Consider the following 13,489-nt stretch of genomic DNA (forward strand, 5'->3'; position numbering starts at 1 on the left):
ATCAAAAGTTGCGTGCATAAAAGTACGCAGAGGGTTAATATCACTTTTTTATGTCTATTTTGTGTAGAATTTTGAGTCAAAAAATGAACTCAATCTATTGTAGGATACTGTAAGTCTGTAACGTAATAAATGTGGAGGTGTAAGAGGTCTGCAGACTTTGCGGCTTGACTATTTATCTGTCTGTCTGTCTGTCTGTCTGTCTGTCTGTCTGTCTGTCTGTCTGTCTGTCTGTCCGTCCGTCGGTATCCGCTCCATGTGTGACAAACTGGCTGGGGTTTAAAAAGTGCTTTGGCTTGACTTGCTAATTGCAGAGCAACTGCGTTTGTGCTCAATCAGTGGCCAATCAATCAATTTGGCCGAATGTAGTCCTAGGGGTGTTGGGCAGGGTTACAACAGCGACGTGTCTGATTGGTGGTGCTGTTGCACTATAGGATTGCAGGCAGTGTAGGGGGCGGCTGTAGCTCAGGAGGTAGAGCGGATCGTCCAATGATTAACAGGTTGGCGGTTTGAATCCCGGCTCCTCCTGACGACATATCAAAGGCCCTGTCCCAATACCCACCCTATGCCCTACACCCCTCCCTGAAGTGTGCACTTGGGTGCCGTATTTCCGGAGGTGCACAAGGGCACGTCGAAGTGTGAAAGTCCGCACTTTGCGCGGCTGCTAAAAAACAGATTTGGGACACCCTTGGTAAACAGTCATCAGCTGGTGTCAGACAGAAATCGATCCTATTTGCAAGTTAATAGATGTGTAGTTACTTAGCTAGCTACCTCTCTATTAACTTGCAAATATCAACTACACCTCTTCATTGTGCCAAGAACAAGCTGTGAGTTATCCTACTCGTATCCTTGTGCGGAGGTGTTCCTCAGTCCAGTGAAGAGGTGTTCACTCTCTGACCAGAGCTTGATGAACGTGAATGTCATCTCGTCGGACCCTGTGGTTAAATAAATTGTGATATGAAATCCGACACGGTATAACATTAACCTGTACACTTGGTTGGTCATCGTTGGCTAGTGTAGCAAACATCGTTGCATCGAAAGTGAAAACTATATCCGAACTAATAACACAAATGAGTTCTGCAGCATATTACATAAATGTTTTGTTGGTTCATATGCATGATTCTAAAACCAGAAGCCTAGAACAGATGTTTTCGCTTACACTTGAACATCGCTTTTCTCCCAGCCATGTTTACTTCTTGAAACGAGCATGTCAATCGCAAAGAATTGTGGTCTATTCCCAGGCAATGACTGGCATAATATATATAATATAGCCTAAATAAATGAAATGAGACGGCCGTGGGTGAAAGACACTGCAGGTGAGTGTATGGTCGGAACAATGGGGCGTCGGAGCAATGGGTTTTGCGTTGTCGGAATAACGGGCTGTCAGACCAATGGGATGTCACACCGCAAGAGCACATCAATCATTATTAACCTTCATCACCCCTGTAATCATCCCCGCATTCGGACTCCCCCACAAACAAGTCGACCATAGTTTAGGAATTTTATTAGGTTTAGTTAGGACATTTTAGATTATGGTTAAGCTATTGACAGTGTACACAAACACCATCCACGTCGTGGACACAGGGATCAGGCTGATTAACGAGGTTGGACCCAGGAGTGGAGGACTTTGGACGGCGCTGAGTGGGCGCACTCCGCATATTGCTCAATGCTCGCTGCCCGCATGACTTGTGGCAGCTGAATGTGTATAGACCTGTTTTATCTGAAACAGTATGACACGTATCGACTGCGGTGTAGTGTTGGCGGCTACCGTGCCAAATATGAATGCTATCAGGCCGATGGTGTCCGAGGAAAATGCGGACAGACAAACGGACAGAGAGGACAGAGTTGCTCTTTTATGTGCTAGATGAATTTACACAAAGAGGATTAAACTCAGGAAATGACAATATTCTAAAAGTAGTTGAGACAAAACAGACCAAAGCCAAAACAGCATAGAGTAAGTTGATTACACAATACCTATATAGAATATGTGATCACACCAAAGTTTAATGAGCATGATGTAAGTGAGGGACAGAAAGGTTACAATAACTTTTTTTTCTTTTTCAGGATTTGCTCCCTGAATTCAACCCAATCTGGCCCATTGCTTGCCTGTGCCAGGTTGAAGTGACAGCTGGTGTGATGTAATGTCACAGCCCCCCCCCCCCCCCCCCACCCTACCCCCACTAGACAAGTTATAAAGAGCAATATCTCATTCCAAGGATTGAGATCGGCTTAGGTAGATTAATGCTCTAGGACACTGAAATGTTTGCTGTGCAAAAGCTCTGTTTATAAAACAATGTGCCATTCCTGTATTTGAAAGACTCTAATCTGGCAGATGGCCCTGGGTTCAAGAGCTGCTCCATATTAAAGGCAAGGTTTAGAGTTAAAAAAAAATATTAAAACAAATAAAAAGAGAGAAGGGCTTTCAGATTCCGCCTCATTCAAACGTATTATAAAAAGGAGAAAGAAGAGGGCAAAAGGTATTATTTCACATGCCGTTTAGTCTCTCTTTTTTTAGTGCAAATCTGAGCTGGCCCTGTGGTTTTAGCATTCATGGAAAGTGGAGCGACCAATTGCTACAATGAATGAATGCTAGAGTGCAGACGGCCTATCAGCTTAGAGAGCTATGATGCCCTGTGGACCGTTTCACTAACGTGGAGTGCGCTCAGTCGACTTCACTCACTTCAACCCTCTGCTGCCACGTTTTTTCTAGAATCATTGCCATCCTGCCTGGGAAAGCCACTGGCGGTTTCGGACACGGCGCCCTTTTGCCTTAGGGACAGCTGTGTTCGCTAAGCTCTAGATGCCACTCTTCAAGGTTTGAGCACCAAACTGACACCCATGTCTGCAAGGTCCAGCCTTGCCACGGTGTCAGACATAAGCCTGCTTCCCTTTTGCTGAACTCTGCTGAGGCAGTACAGTTCATTGAGCTCTGTGGTTGAGTCCTCTGACACCCATCTTCCCCCGACATTCCAACCCAGACCAGACCTCTTCCTCCTGAACTCTGACCACCAATCTGAAGTCCGGCTTCCGCACCACCTCCTGCATTCTAACCAAAGATCCCATCATGCCTCAGTCCTTCTAACAGAAACAAGGTGAGAATTGTTCTTGTCCATCTGTCAGCCTAGAATCTGTGTGAACGAATGACACGCACCTCTTTTTCAACCCAGTGTTTCAATCAAGCACTTGATTTAAATGAATTAAAATAAAAAGTAGAGATTGTTGTCCTTCCGTATGATATGCACTAAGATCTGCTTTAAAGACGCTGTAGGGGAACGTCAGGGGATGCAGCTGTGTTTTAGTTCACTCCACATGCAGATATTGCTGATGCCTCAATCTGTCATTCTGGAAGGAGATAATGAGTGTCGATTATCAAGGCAAGCACACCAAAGGCTTCTGCAGTGATCCTAAAATAGGTGACTATCATCATTTTGGTGTGTGTGTGTGTGTGTGCCATTCTGTCTGTTTTCATTCGAGCTGATGAAACCTAAATCTTCAAATCTAAAAAAAAATTTTTAATACAAAATTAGTCCCCACCCCACCCCTCTATGTTTTGAAACAAAGATGCTGGAGCCTGTATTAATTTTGTCTCGGTGTAACTGAGTGAATCGTCCTCATAAACCCTTGTGGATTGAGTAGTCCTCCAAGGTAGTAGTAGTGAGTAGCTGGTGAAATTCACCCCCCTGGTATAAAGGATGTGCTAACGACCCTGCCAACAGAGATAACCTTCTTGGCATAGTTGTTAGCACATCCGATTTGCGAGGGCAAGGTTGCAGGTTTGCGTCCTGTCCTGGACAATCCCTTAACATGGGTCAAACGAACAAGAAACAATGCAGAGGAGAGTACTGCCGTTACATGTGCATATTGTAATATGCAAATGAAGATTATATTATATTTAGCACAGATGGTTCTATATAGATTCACAAACTAGAGACTACACATATTTCTGTCTATAACTTTACTCATATAAATGTCACATCTGTGCATTTACAAAGACCAAGCAAATATCTGTAGCTCTTTCTCACAACTAGCAGCTGCAATCTTTACATAAGTTAAATATCAGTTACTTGCCATCCATTTCCTTGGAGGCTTGATGTGAACTGCTTAGTGGGACCCTTTCTCAATTTAAAGTGCTCCATGATTGTCAGAGAGGCTGTACCGCAGCCGCTGCAGGAGCAGCAGTGATGGTGACATGAGTTGATTTGTTTCCAGCAAACATTAACAGTGGGAGGTTTCACAGAGCTCAGGATGGAGTGTGTACCATGAAGGCTGACTGGTTTCATACTAAGCATGCCGACGGCTGGCCACCCAGAGTGCAGTTGCCATCTGTGACCCCCACACGGTCTGATTACTTGAAATTAAATCCAGATAAAAGTGACTCTTTCAAAACCTGAGACAAACCTTGGTTTGGGAGTTCACTGATGATGACATATTCATCAAAAGGGTACACTAAGAGTTATCAGAGTTAATGCTGCAGTTACAATAATTTAAAACTTCAGTATATTTTGCATAAATATCAACTTAATCTTTAAAATCTTGATGTCAATAAATATGTCAAATCAATTAAAAAAAACATCTTAAATGAGTAGTAAAGGGAAAATGCATGTTTAGCCCTGTTTTAAGGTTACTTATGATCATATACAATGGCTCAGATCAAAACGTTGACAAAACTAGCACTTTTGAGAAAGTCTGATATTGCTCTACCACCGTTTAGGTCATACAATGGATGTGGGTGGGCACCTTGAAAAATGATTCAAAAACATGTTAAACATCGATTTCAAAGACAAGATCACTCAGATTATATATGCTTGCCATGGAATTACACAAATTGGTTTTGATCACCTGCTCCCATTATAGTGTCATAGTGTTACTATGTATATGATTTGTTTCTATACTAATGTAAACAGTTACTTCAGATTCAACAGGTGGAAGGAATTTGAGACCTGCAAGTTGAGTGCCAGTGGAGTCTCATTCATGAATTTAGTATCAGATTGTGTCAATTCTTTTTTTAGGGGGCCAAGCATGAAAGTGTGAGTGTCTATTATTAGCCCGATCAAACCCAATGAGAGAGAGATGCTAGAGAGCTCATTTCTTGTTTAGGCCTAACCACCATGCTGATTTTGGTACAGTGGTAGAAGGGCATGCCTCATGGTTACTGGACAAAGATAAAGCTGATTGGCCACAGGGTGGCACGTAACAAGCTAAAATGCTTAAAAGTGGCAAAAACGCAATCGATTGCTGTGGTGCCTCCTGTGGCCAAATCAGTTTTTATATCGATATAAGCACTTTTGTGAAAAGCCACCCATCGCGCTTTTGTATTTTCATTGACTTTTTCTAAGATAACATAGCTCAAATGTGGCTATGGTGTGTTTTGCTTGTTGCCTTTCATTGCGCTTGGCCCCCGTTATTGCTGCTTGCAGCTATATTGTTGTTTTTGTTTAAAACAAATAAATATATTGTTAGTATAATTACATTCAGTAGTTAAAAAACCCTACTCACAAAATAGTACAACAATATGTCAAGATACAATACAACAATCCAGTGCAAGTTTCAGTAGAAGTACAGTACAAGATCATACAGTGGCCAAGTATCAATACTGTAGGGTCCAACCTCGAGTAATGGGTGGCTCTTAGAAAACAGACATTCTCTTCATTGTTTTGAAAGGAATCTTGGCTGAAGAGTGAAACACTGACCCACAAAGTATGACAATAGAGAGCATGATAAGTGAGAAACAACATTTCACGAAAATAAGTGGTATTCCACTTGACCATGAGTGTGTTTGCTTTTGTTCTGAGCACAAAGCATGTCAGATTAAATTAGATTTATCACTGCACATCTAAACCAAGATTACAAACAAAGAATTTGTGTATCCATTACATTTGAGGTTGAACTTGTTAAACCTGTCATTTCTCCTCTATTTATTCACTTCAATTTCAAACAAAAAGTGAATTGAAATTAGAATATGCTTTTTCATGAGTAGCTTAATGTCAGATGGGACCAAAGCAAAATATAAAAAAGTTCAATAAAAAAATAAATGAATCAAAGTTATTATCTTTAATTTGTTTATCTAATTAAAGCTGCAGTACATTTGTTCCCTCAAAATGTGAAACTGAATTGAAATGATCCCTGGTTCCCTGGTCCTGGCTGCTGAATAAACAGTCATGTGCATGACACACGCATGATAGCAATACAGAAAAGGGGATTGACTCAGAGAGAGGTTTTCGATTGGATATGATTCTTGAGAAAGGGGAGGTGCAGAGAAATAAGAGCCACTTGTTTACAGTGTGCTCTGCTCCTGGCCCACACTCTAACCTGATTTGTCTTTATAGGCTACTCACATTTCAAGATCATTTGGATTTCAGAAACATACGAGAAATACCTGTTTTTTATAAAACAGATACACTTTGTGTTTCAGATATCATGTCTTATTATGCTAGAAACAGACTATTTTGTTCATAACCATGTTATAACACAAGCCCCTTCGAGCAACTTAAAGCTCCAGCACCTTTGAGCAACTTATTTTTTCCCTGCCTCAAAACCTTGTTACTGCAGCCTCGAGCATGCGAATGCATTCAGAGCATAGACACTGCAGGCACCTTTGTAACTGAACTATCATCCACCAGATGGCACACTGGCATGGGAGCTTTAGTGGTATGCATGGAAAATTCCATCTAGTTTGACTGTGTTAGTCTGCATTCCTGATTCCAGCACCTCCCCTGGCCTCAAGAGAGCCCTGAATATACGGTTTGATTCGACTTAACTGGTCCTCATTCCTGTTGAACTACTTCACACGTCTTCCTCGTATTCCTAGTAAGCCTGGTGAACACTGGAATTCAAGAGTTGTGTCACACAAGCAGTTTGGCAACGTCAATACAAGGAGGGATACAGACTTAATTTGAAACTGGAGAAACAAGTCTAAACAACTATCACAGGCATTAACCTTATTAGTCAAACATCACAACACAATAGTTTAACAAACTCCTTTGAATCACTTGAAAGCCGTTAGTATAAGCCGTTAAAGTATAAGTTACTCATCAGTCATATTAATTTTATGATATGAAGAGAGTCAAGCCGAAAGGTGAAGTCTTCCAAGAGGTTGTCTCACAGTAGGTTTCCCAACAAGATCACATGGCGTACATGTTCTTACCCTGAGAAGGGCTTGGCATTGCTGTTGCCTCCCCATAGACACGCCTGGGCAGCCTTCTCTGGGACACCTGTGGTAGTGAGAGTAACACTGGGGATCATCCAGCAAAACCTCATCATCATTCACCTCCATAAGCAAAAGCAACAACTCTCCATTGCATCGCATGTGTTCTTCCGTGTGTTCCGTGAGTTGGAGACTGCCTCTGATGCAGCTAACGGCAAATCCTTCCCTCAAGTGAATCATTTAACAAAGCCAAAGGACTGCTCTGTGTGCTTATTTATCTGGTAGACCTCCAAGTCCTGTGGGTGAAAGATACTTGTTGCACAATGGTCATCAAACTACAATGATATGACACAAACCTTATAAAAATAATAATAATATTTTTTATTTATTTATTATTATTATTATCTAGAGAACTGGGCAGTGTATGAATTTGAAACTTGGCATTCTATTGCTTAGTGTAAGTGTAGCCCATGTGTTTCGGCATGCCCTGGGTGGGATTCAAACCCGGGTCTCCCGTGGGACAGACACGGTATTTATACTGGGTGAGTGAGTTTACGCACTACCTACTTGGGAATCACAAGGACTCTGTTTCTCTCGGTTACATACAAGAATTGCACTTATTCTAAGATAACAAAGCTAACCAGCTGTCTAATGTCCTGTGAGGATTGGCATAGAAGTAGCTAAGCTAGCTAGCACCAATTACAAAAACAGTGTAGCCTAGGCTATACGTATGTGTATTTGCTATATTGTGGGGAAACTTGGGTAACGGACATGATCTAGATATTCTATTAACTTGGTATGAATGTTTATTTTCAGGAGAAGGTTCAGAATGTGATTGTAAGTATACAAATCACAAATTGCGTTTATGCTAAACTAATGATGCTAACCAGCTGACTCGCAATGCATACTAGGAACTGGAGTTCTAATGTTGATTTTTCAAATCAATTGGTTCAAGTGGAAGAAATAATTTGGAGACAGATTAATTTCATCACTATCTGAGCCGACTATTGATCTGTCTTTTAGTCCACCATGTACCTCTAGGTGTTCAGATTATACACAGCTAGTAGGCTACTACACCATCTTCTCAAAGGGAAAAGACGGCAGAATTGACTTCTCACTTCAGTGGCTATGTGAGCTGTAGTGTGCTACAGGGCAGCTTGCTAACTGACAGTGACTAGTCTGAAAGTGACTGATAGAGAGAGAGAGACAGAGAGAGTCTGGCTTGGCGTACCCTATTATGAAACCTCCACAGGCCTACCGCTAAACACCAGCAGAGAAACAGCTCAAATGATCAAATATACCTTTAATTCGTTCATAGAACCACACCACAGATATGCACTCCTTGAGCGTTGTCACACCATAAACACAAAGAACCGGTTCCTGTTTCTCAATGGCAGAAAACAAAACTTGCTTATAATTGCTTAGCAACAATATCTTAACTCAACATACTGAGATAATGACAGTGTTACTATACATGTTCAACCGGTGTACATTGTCTCTGATTAACAATAACAAGTAATAGAACACTTAAGGACAAATGTTTTTGGGTTAATTTACAGTGCGGGTAAAATCAGTGATCTGTCACACCTTTTTGATTCCTGTAAACAAAGCTAGACCTTTTGGAAAGATGGAGCGCCAATGAAAATGTACCAGAAAACACACAAATACACGTGAGGATGCACTAACCTTTTCCATAGGATTGGAGAGATGGTGTCCATGTGACCCAATTGTTCTATGATGCAGTGAATTTAGAAGAAAAAAAATCTGATACTTATTAGCAACACAAAAGTCTTTCTTTTAAAGAGAGGAACAGAAAAGACCTCTGTGCTAACAGCGTATCTGTTTGGGATTACAGTATGGTTGCATCATGTCTCACAGAACAGAGGCGTTCTCCATACTCATATCTTTGCTGACAATGAACACTGAAGTTGGCAGAAACTTGCTGTGAAACTAGACAAAAGTGTGCAGTTTATGAAATAAATTGTGTGCGGCAAGCTCCGGGCCTCAGGCTTTTGTCAGTGGACATTTCTATCCAGTGATCTATTGTGCACCAAAATTACGTGGCAATATAGTTGTGCAGTATGTTGCACTCCGTCAAAACTTCCTATGTGTAAAATGTTTACCTGCTATCCTGATACTGAGCACTGTCAGTTTTCATCACTATCACCACTCCTCTAAAATGTAACACCATTAAAGAGTGAAACTAAGAACCAAAAATAGTCTTGTTCCCCCAGACTCTATCCTCCCCCTCAAAACCAGCAGGTACTTATAGGACAGTAATGACTGATTCCAGTTTCATTGCCCGGCTCTACGTGTGTTCAGAACAGGGTGGCAAAGAGCTAAAGAAGGTGGGTGACACTGTATGGGAGGGGGATATGGTAGGCCTAATTAGTAAAAATAATTAGAAAAAATTATCTGTTTCTGACCCACTGTTGATAACTTACTTACTATACTATTGATCACGTACCCTCTCTCCACTCCTCTTTTTCCATCTCCTACAAAGTGGGTCAATTATTTTTTTTATGTTGAGAATTGGTTGGGTAAAAGTTTGCCAAGGTTTTGCAGTAATTATCCGATCCTTGTATATCCGGACGCAGCATGGGGCCTTGGTAAATTACACTTCTCTCTCCAAACTCCTGGATAGTTTATGGCCGTGCATTATGCATAACAGAGCTGGAGCGCCTTAAACATCCCCCAAGTGGATTGAAATAAAGTTGACGCAGCTCTTTGTTTAGAGCTCGACAGTCTTTATTTGGCAGTGCTGAATCGGAGATTGTTGTAAAAGTGTGGATCTTAATGATTTTGGAGACGCTTCTCCCCCTTGGTTTGTGAACACCTGGGGTGTTTTTAGTGGGACGCCGGATGCAGATGGGTGGATACTTGGCTGATCCAGAGGGAAATGTCTTTTTTTTTACATTAGTAGTGCAGTGACCGTGCCCATTCAAAACATGCTGTTGGCTCATCCAAGCAACTTCACTCTCGACACTGTGCGTGCCTGATGGACTGCACGCGCCCGCTCAAAACATACCAGTTTAGTACGTTCTAAACCTTTTTGTATTTGTAAACAGGTTCAACGACTCATAACAAATTCCTTATAAGGGCTATTGCTGCATTGCTATGCATACTTCTTGAAACAACTCACCGTCCTTAATAGCCTTTTGAACAAATAAACTCAAGATATTTTTCCAAGTCAATTCACTCACTACCACATTCATTTCTACTGTATATCAAACATATTCCGACATTAGGACATTAGTTTTCAGTATGCATTGCGAGTTACACAAAGGACGTTAGACAACTGGTTAGCTTCATGACCTTAGCCTAAGCACAATTTGTTATTTCTATAGCTGCAATCACATTGGGAATCAATTCATGAAAATAAACAGTACCAAGTTAATATCTATATTATATCTGTTACCCAGGTTTCCCCACAATAGGCTATAGCAAATATCCATATCAAAAATGAACCGCTGATCCAAACATCACAGTCCACATTGCACTTCCTTGGGTCCTGAGCAATACACCGGCCAAATGTCAACTTCATATGCATGTAGTGCCCGCTCAAGGTAATCAGATCACAGACAGACAGACATATAGAGATTTGTGCCTTTATAGATAGATAACAGGGAACATGAAGGTTGGGGAAATCTCACAATTGCAGCATAATCCAAATCAATGAGTCGAGACTATGTTCACAGAACAAACGTGTAACCTGAGTCAAAATAGAAGTGCACAACTTGCATTCACCACAAAAGAAATAGTCAAGATCCTGATTGATACTGTAGAGTTGATAGATGACTATTTTCAAAAGTGAAACATGTCTCAAAAAAACTTTTCTCCCACAGTGAACGATCTTCAAAAATACCTAAAATATTTAATATCTGCATCTATTATTAACCCACATTATTGGTCTATGATGAAGTCAAATAAGGAGAACAGTAAAAACTTGTCAGTCAGTCATAGTAGAGGTTGATAATATCATTTTCCCCAAAGGCTTTGAAAGAATGTAGGTCATTCCCTCCCGAGCACTGAAGAAGAGTGAGCACTGAGCTCTCCTACAAAGCTCTTGTAGATTATTAAAAAGAAAAAAAAGAAAACGAGTAATCTGCATGACAGTAAGCCAACAACATTTCAGAAGATACTCCCATAAGTATTGGTAGATCTGGCCTGTAAACGTATTCACAGATGGAAAGAGCCAATCTTAATCATTTGGCAGCCTGTAACCTCTGCTCTTAAAGATGGGCCCACACATTGTGAGGCTGAGCCGCGCACAGGCAAAGTATTTTTAGAACATCTCTCTTCCTGTCTTCACTCTTTCTTACCTCAGCATTGAGCAAAGTTGTTTCAAAAAGGAAAGAACTGAAGATTCTTTGTGTCAGTTTGGGTTACATAAGTTCACGAAGAGCATCACAGCAAAACCTCTATAAGGCTTTCTAATTTCTAATTCAATTTCTTTCAAAAAAACCACAAAAAAAAACAGTCTGATGGTACATAGTTATGTGACCACCTCCCTTAACCCCAGACACACAAAGTTTCTGTATTTTCTCAGTTACATAAAACAGAACTTAACCTTTTCATTTGTAAGATCACTTTTTATTGAGCTTTTGAGGCACCCCTGAATTCAATTTACAATCAAGGTGTTGAGGCTCAAATTCAATGTTGAGGCTCAAATTCAAAACCTTATAGTAGTTCATACACATCAAAAGATACACTATATTGTATCAATGCTAATCACTATGCCTATTATGTTTTGCTTGGGTTACATTTAAACATGTCTCTACATTTTCTTCTCAGCTCAGCACATGTTTCTCCTTTGACAAGGAGTCAACAACAGGATGACAGAGGAGGGTCAATCCGGGGCAAGGAACCACCAGAAACAGAGCTTAGGTCGGTATGGGGGGCTTGCCTGATCGCACCCACTGCACTTAAACAAATCATTCAGACACTAAAACTATTGTTGTGCAAAAAGATGAGGAAGTTGAATTATGTCGTCAGTGTGACTATGGCCTTTGCACCCGATCTTTTGTTTCCTTATCGAGGGAAGTTGGCCCAGTGTCGAGTTATGATGAAAACATCACCTAACAGTGTCACAATTCATTCTCTGGCCATTTCATCAGGAGAGACTCCTGGTTCTGGACATATATACTGTAGGCAATAACATGGTTGAGGACTGCACATAAACGTCACTCGTTTGCTTCAGTCAGAAGTGAGGGAGATATTGGATACCAACTCCTCAGCTAGCCTTAAATAGGTTAGATTAGGTTATACATGTTTCCAAAATAAGACATTCCATAAGTAATGTTGATTTCTATTATTGGAAGTTATGAAATGCGTGAATGTGAATTAGACCTAGGCTACATACAAGGAAAGTATCCTTAATCTTTAATCCATGAAAATATTGTCAATAGCCTACACCTGTATTGCTAAGTGAGGGGAATGTCCTAAATCATACAATCTATGTGTCTGGTGTAAATATGCTGAAACGTACAAGTTAACTGGCAAGGGCTGGCCATTACTTGATGAGGCGCATTGCATTGCTCACAATAGGCCCTAGCCATTGACACGCGTATAAGACTGTTTATATTAATGGCTTACAGAAACATATCGTGTAGACCTAAACAAGCACTGTAATGTAGCCTAGGCTAGTGTAAGGTCTGCCTGCTAAATGTATTTCTAAAAATGTAAGATTCGATGCGAAACTATACAATTTCAGTCTTTATTGAGTGCTCATATCCTAGTCATCAGTCTTGCCATGCTCTGTGGCTCTGTTCAGTGCACCACATCGTGGGGCGATTGATGTCAAAGCTGGACCGAAATTTTACAATTTCGTTTCACATTCTCACAGGACAATGGTGGCTCTAGCTTTTGACTTTTGACCTATTTTTTTGTGATAAATAGCCTATGCCTCAGCAGTTCAGGGCCCGTGGCCTTGACTTGATATGACCACAGGAGCACATCCAGGTAAAGTTCAGTGCTTTACTGTTGCTATAGGTTAGGCAACAGACATTCGTTCATTCATCAGAACTTGAGCTGAGCAAGTCGGTATACCCTGCTACGACGAGGCAATAGTAAACTAGCCTATAATTAGGTTATTAAAGACTCACCTTATGAAAGTAGGCTAATGTTGCCGCAAATCTAGACACGATTATTAGCACAGTCCAGTTCGTTTGTAATATTGGCAGTGCGCCCTAGCTATCCTAAACTAAATCAGATGTGTTTCACTTGTTAAAAGTGACCACAAACAAAATGAATTGAAAATAAATCCAATGGGATTAGAATAATAAAGCTTTTGCGCAGCCACGAAGGTATGCTACGCATGATGTTGCTTGAATTCGATTCAAGACAGTG

General features: G+C 40.9%; 1 protein-coding gene across 1 annotated transcript in view; it reads right to left on the reverse strand.

Annotated features, from left to right (window-relative positions):
* lpp (LIM domain containing preferred translocation partner in lipoma) overlaps nt 1-7,302 on the reverse strand; it is a 176,441-nt gene extending 169,139 nt beyond the window's left edge. Inside the window, exon 1 of the mRNA XM_084444920.1 lies at nt 7,142-7,302. Coding sequence (XP_084301046.1) covers nt 7,142-7,160 — 19 coding nt within the window. The 5' untranslated portion in view covers nt 7,161-7,302. The remainder of the gene's footprint in view (nt 1-7,141) is intronic.
* Nucleotides 7,303-13,489: the final 6,187 nt, after the last annotated feature.

This window comes from Borostomias antarcticus (genome assembly GCF_949987555.1).
Source record: "Borostomias antarcticus genome assembly, chromosome: 10".
Classification (NCBI taxonomy): domain Eukaryota; kingdom Metazoa; phylum Chordata; class Actinopteri; order Stomiiformes; family Stomiidae; genus Borostomias; species Borostomias antarcticus.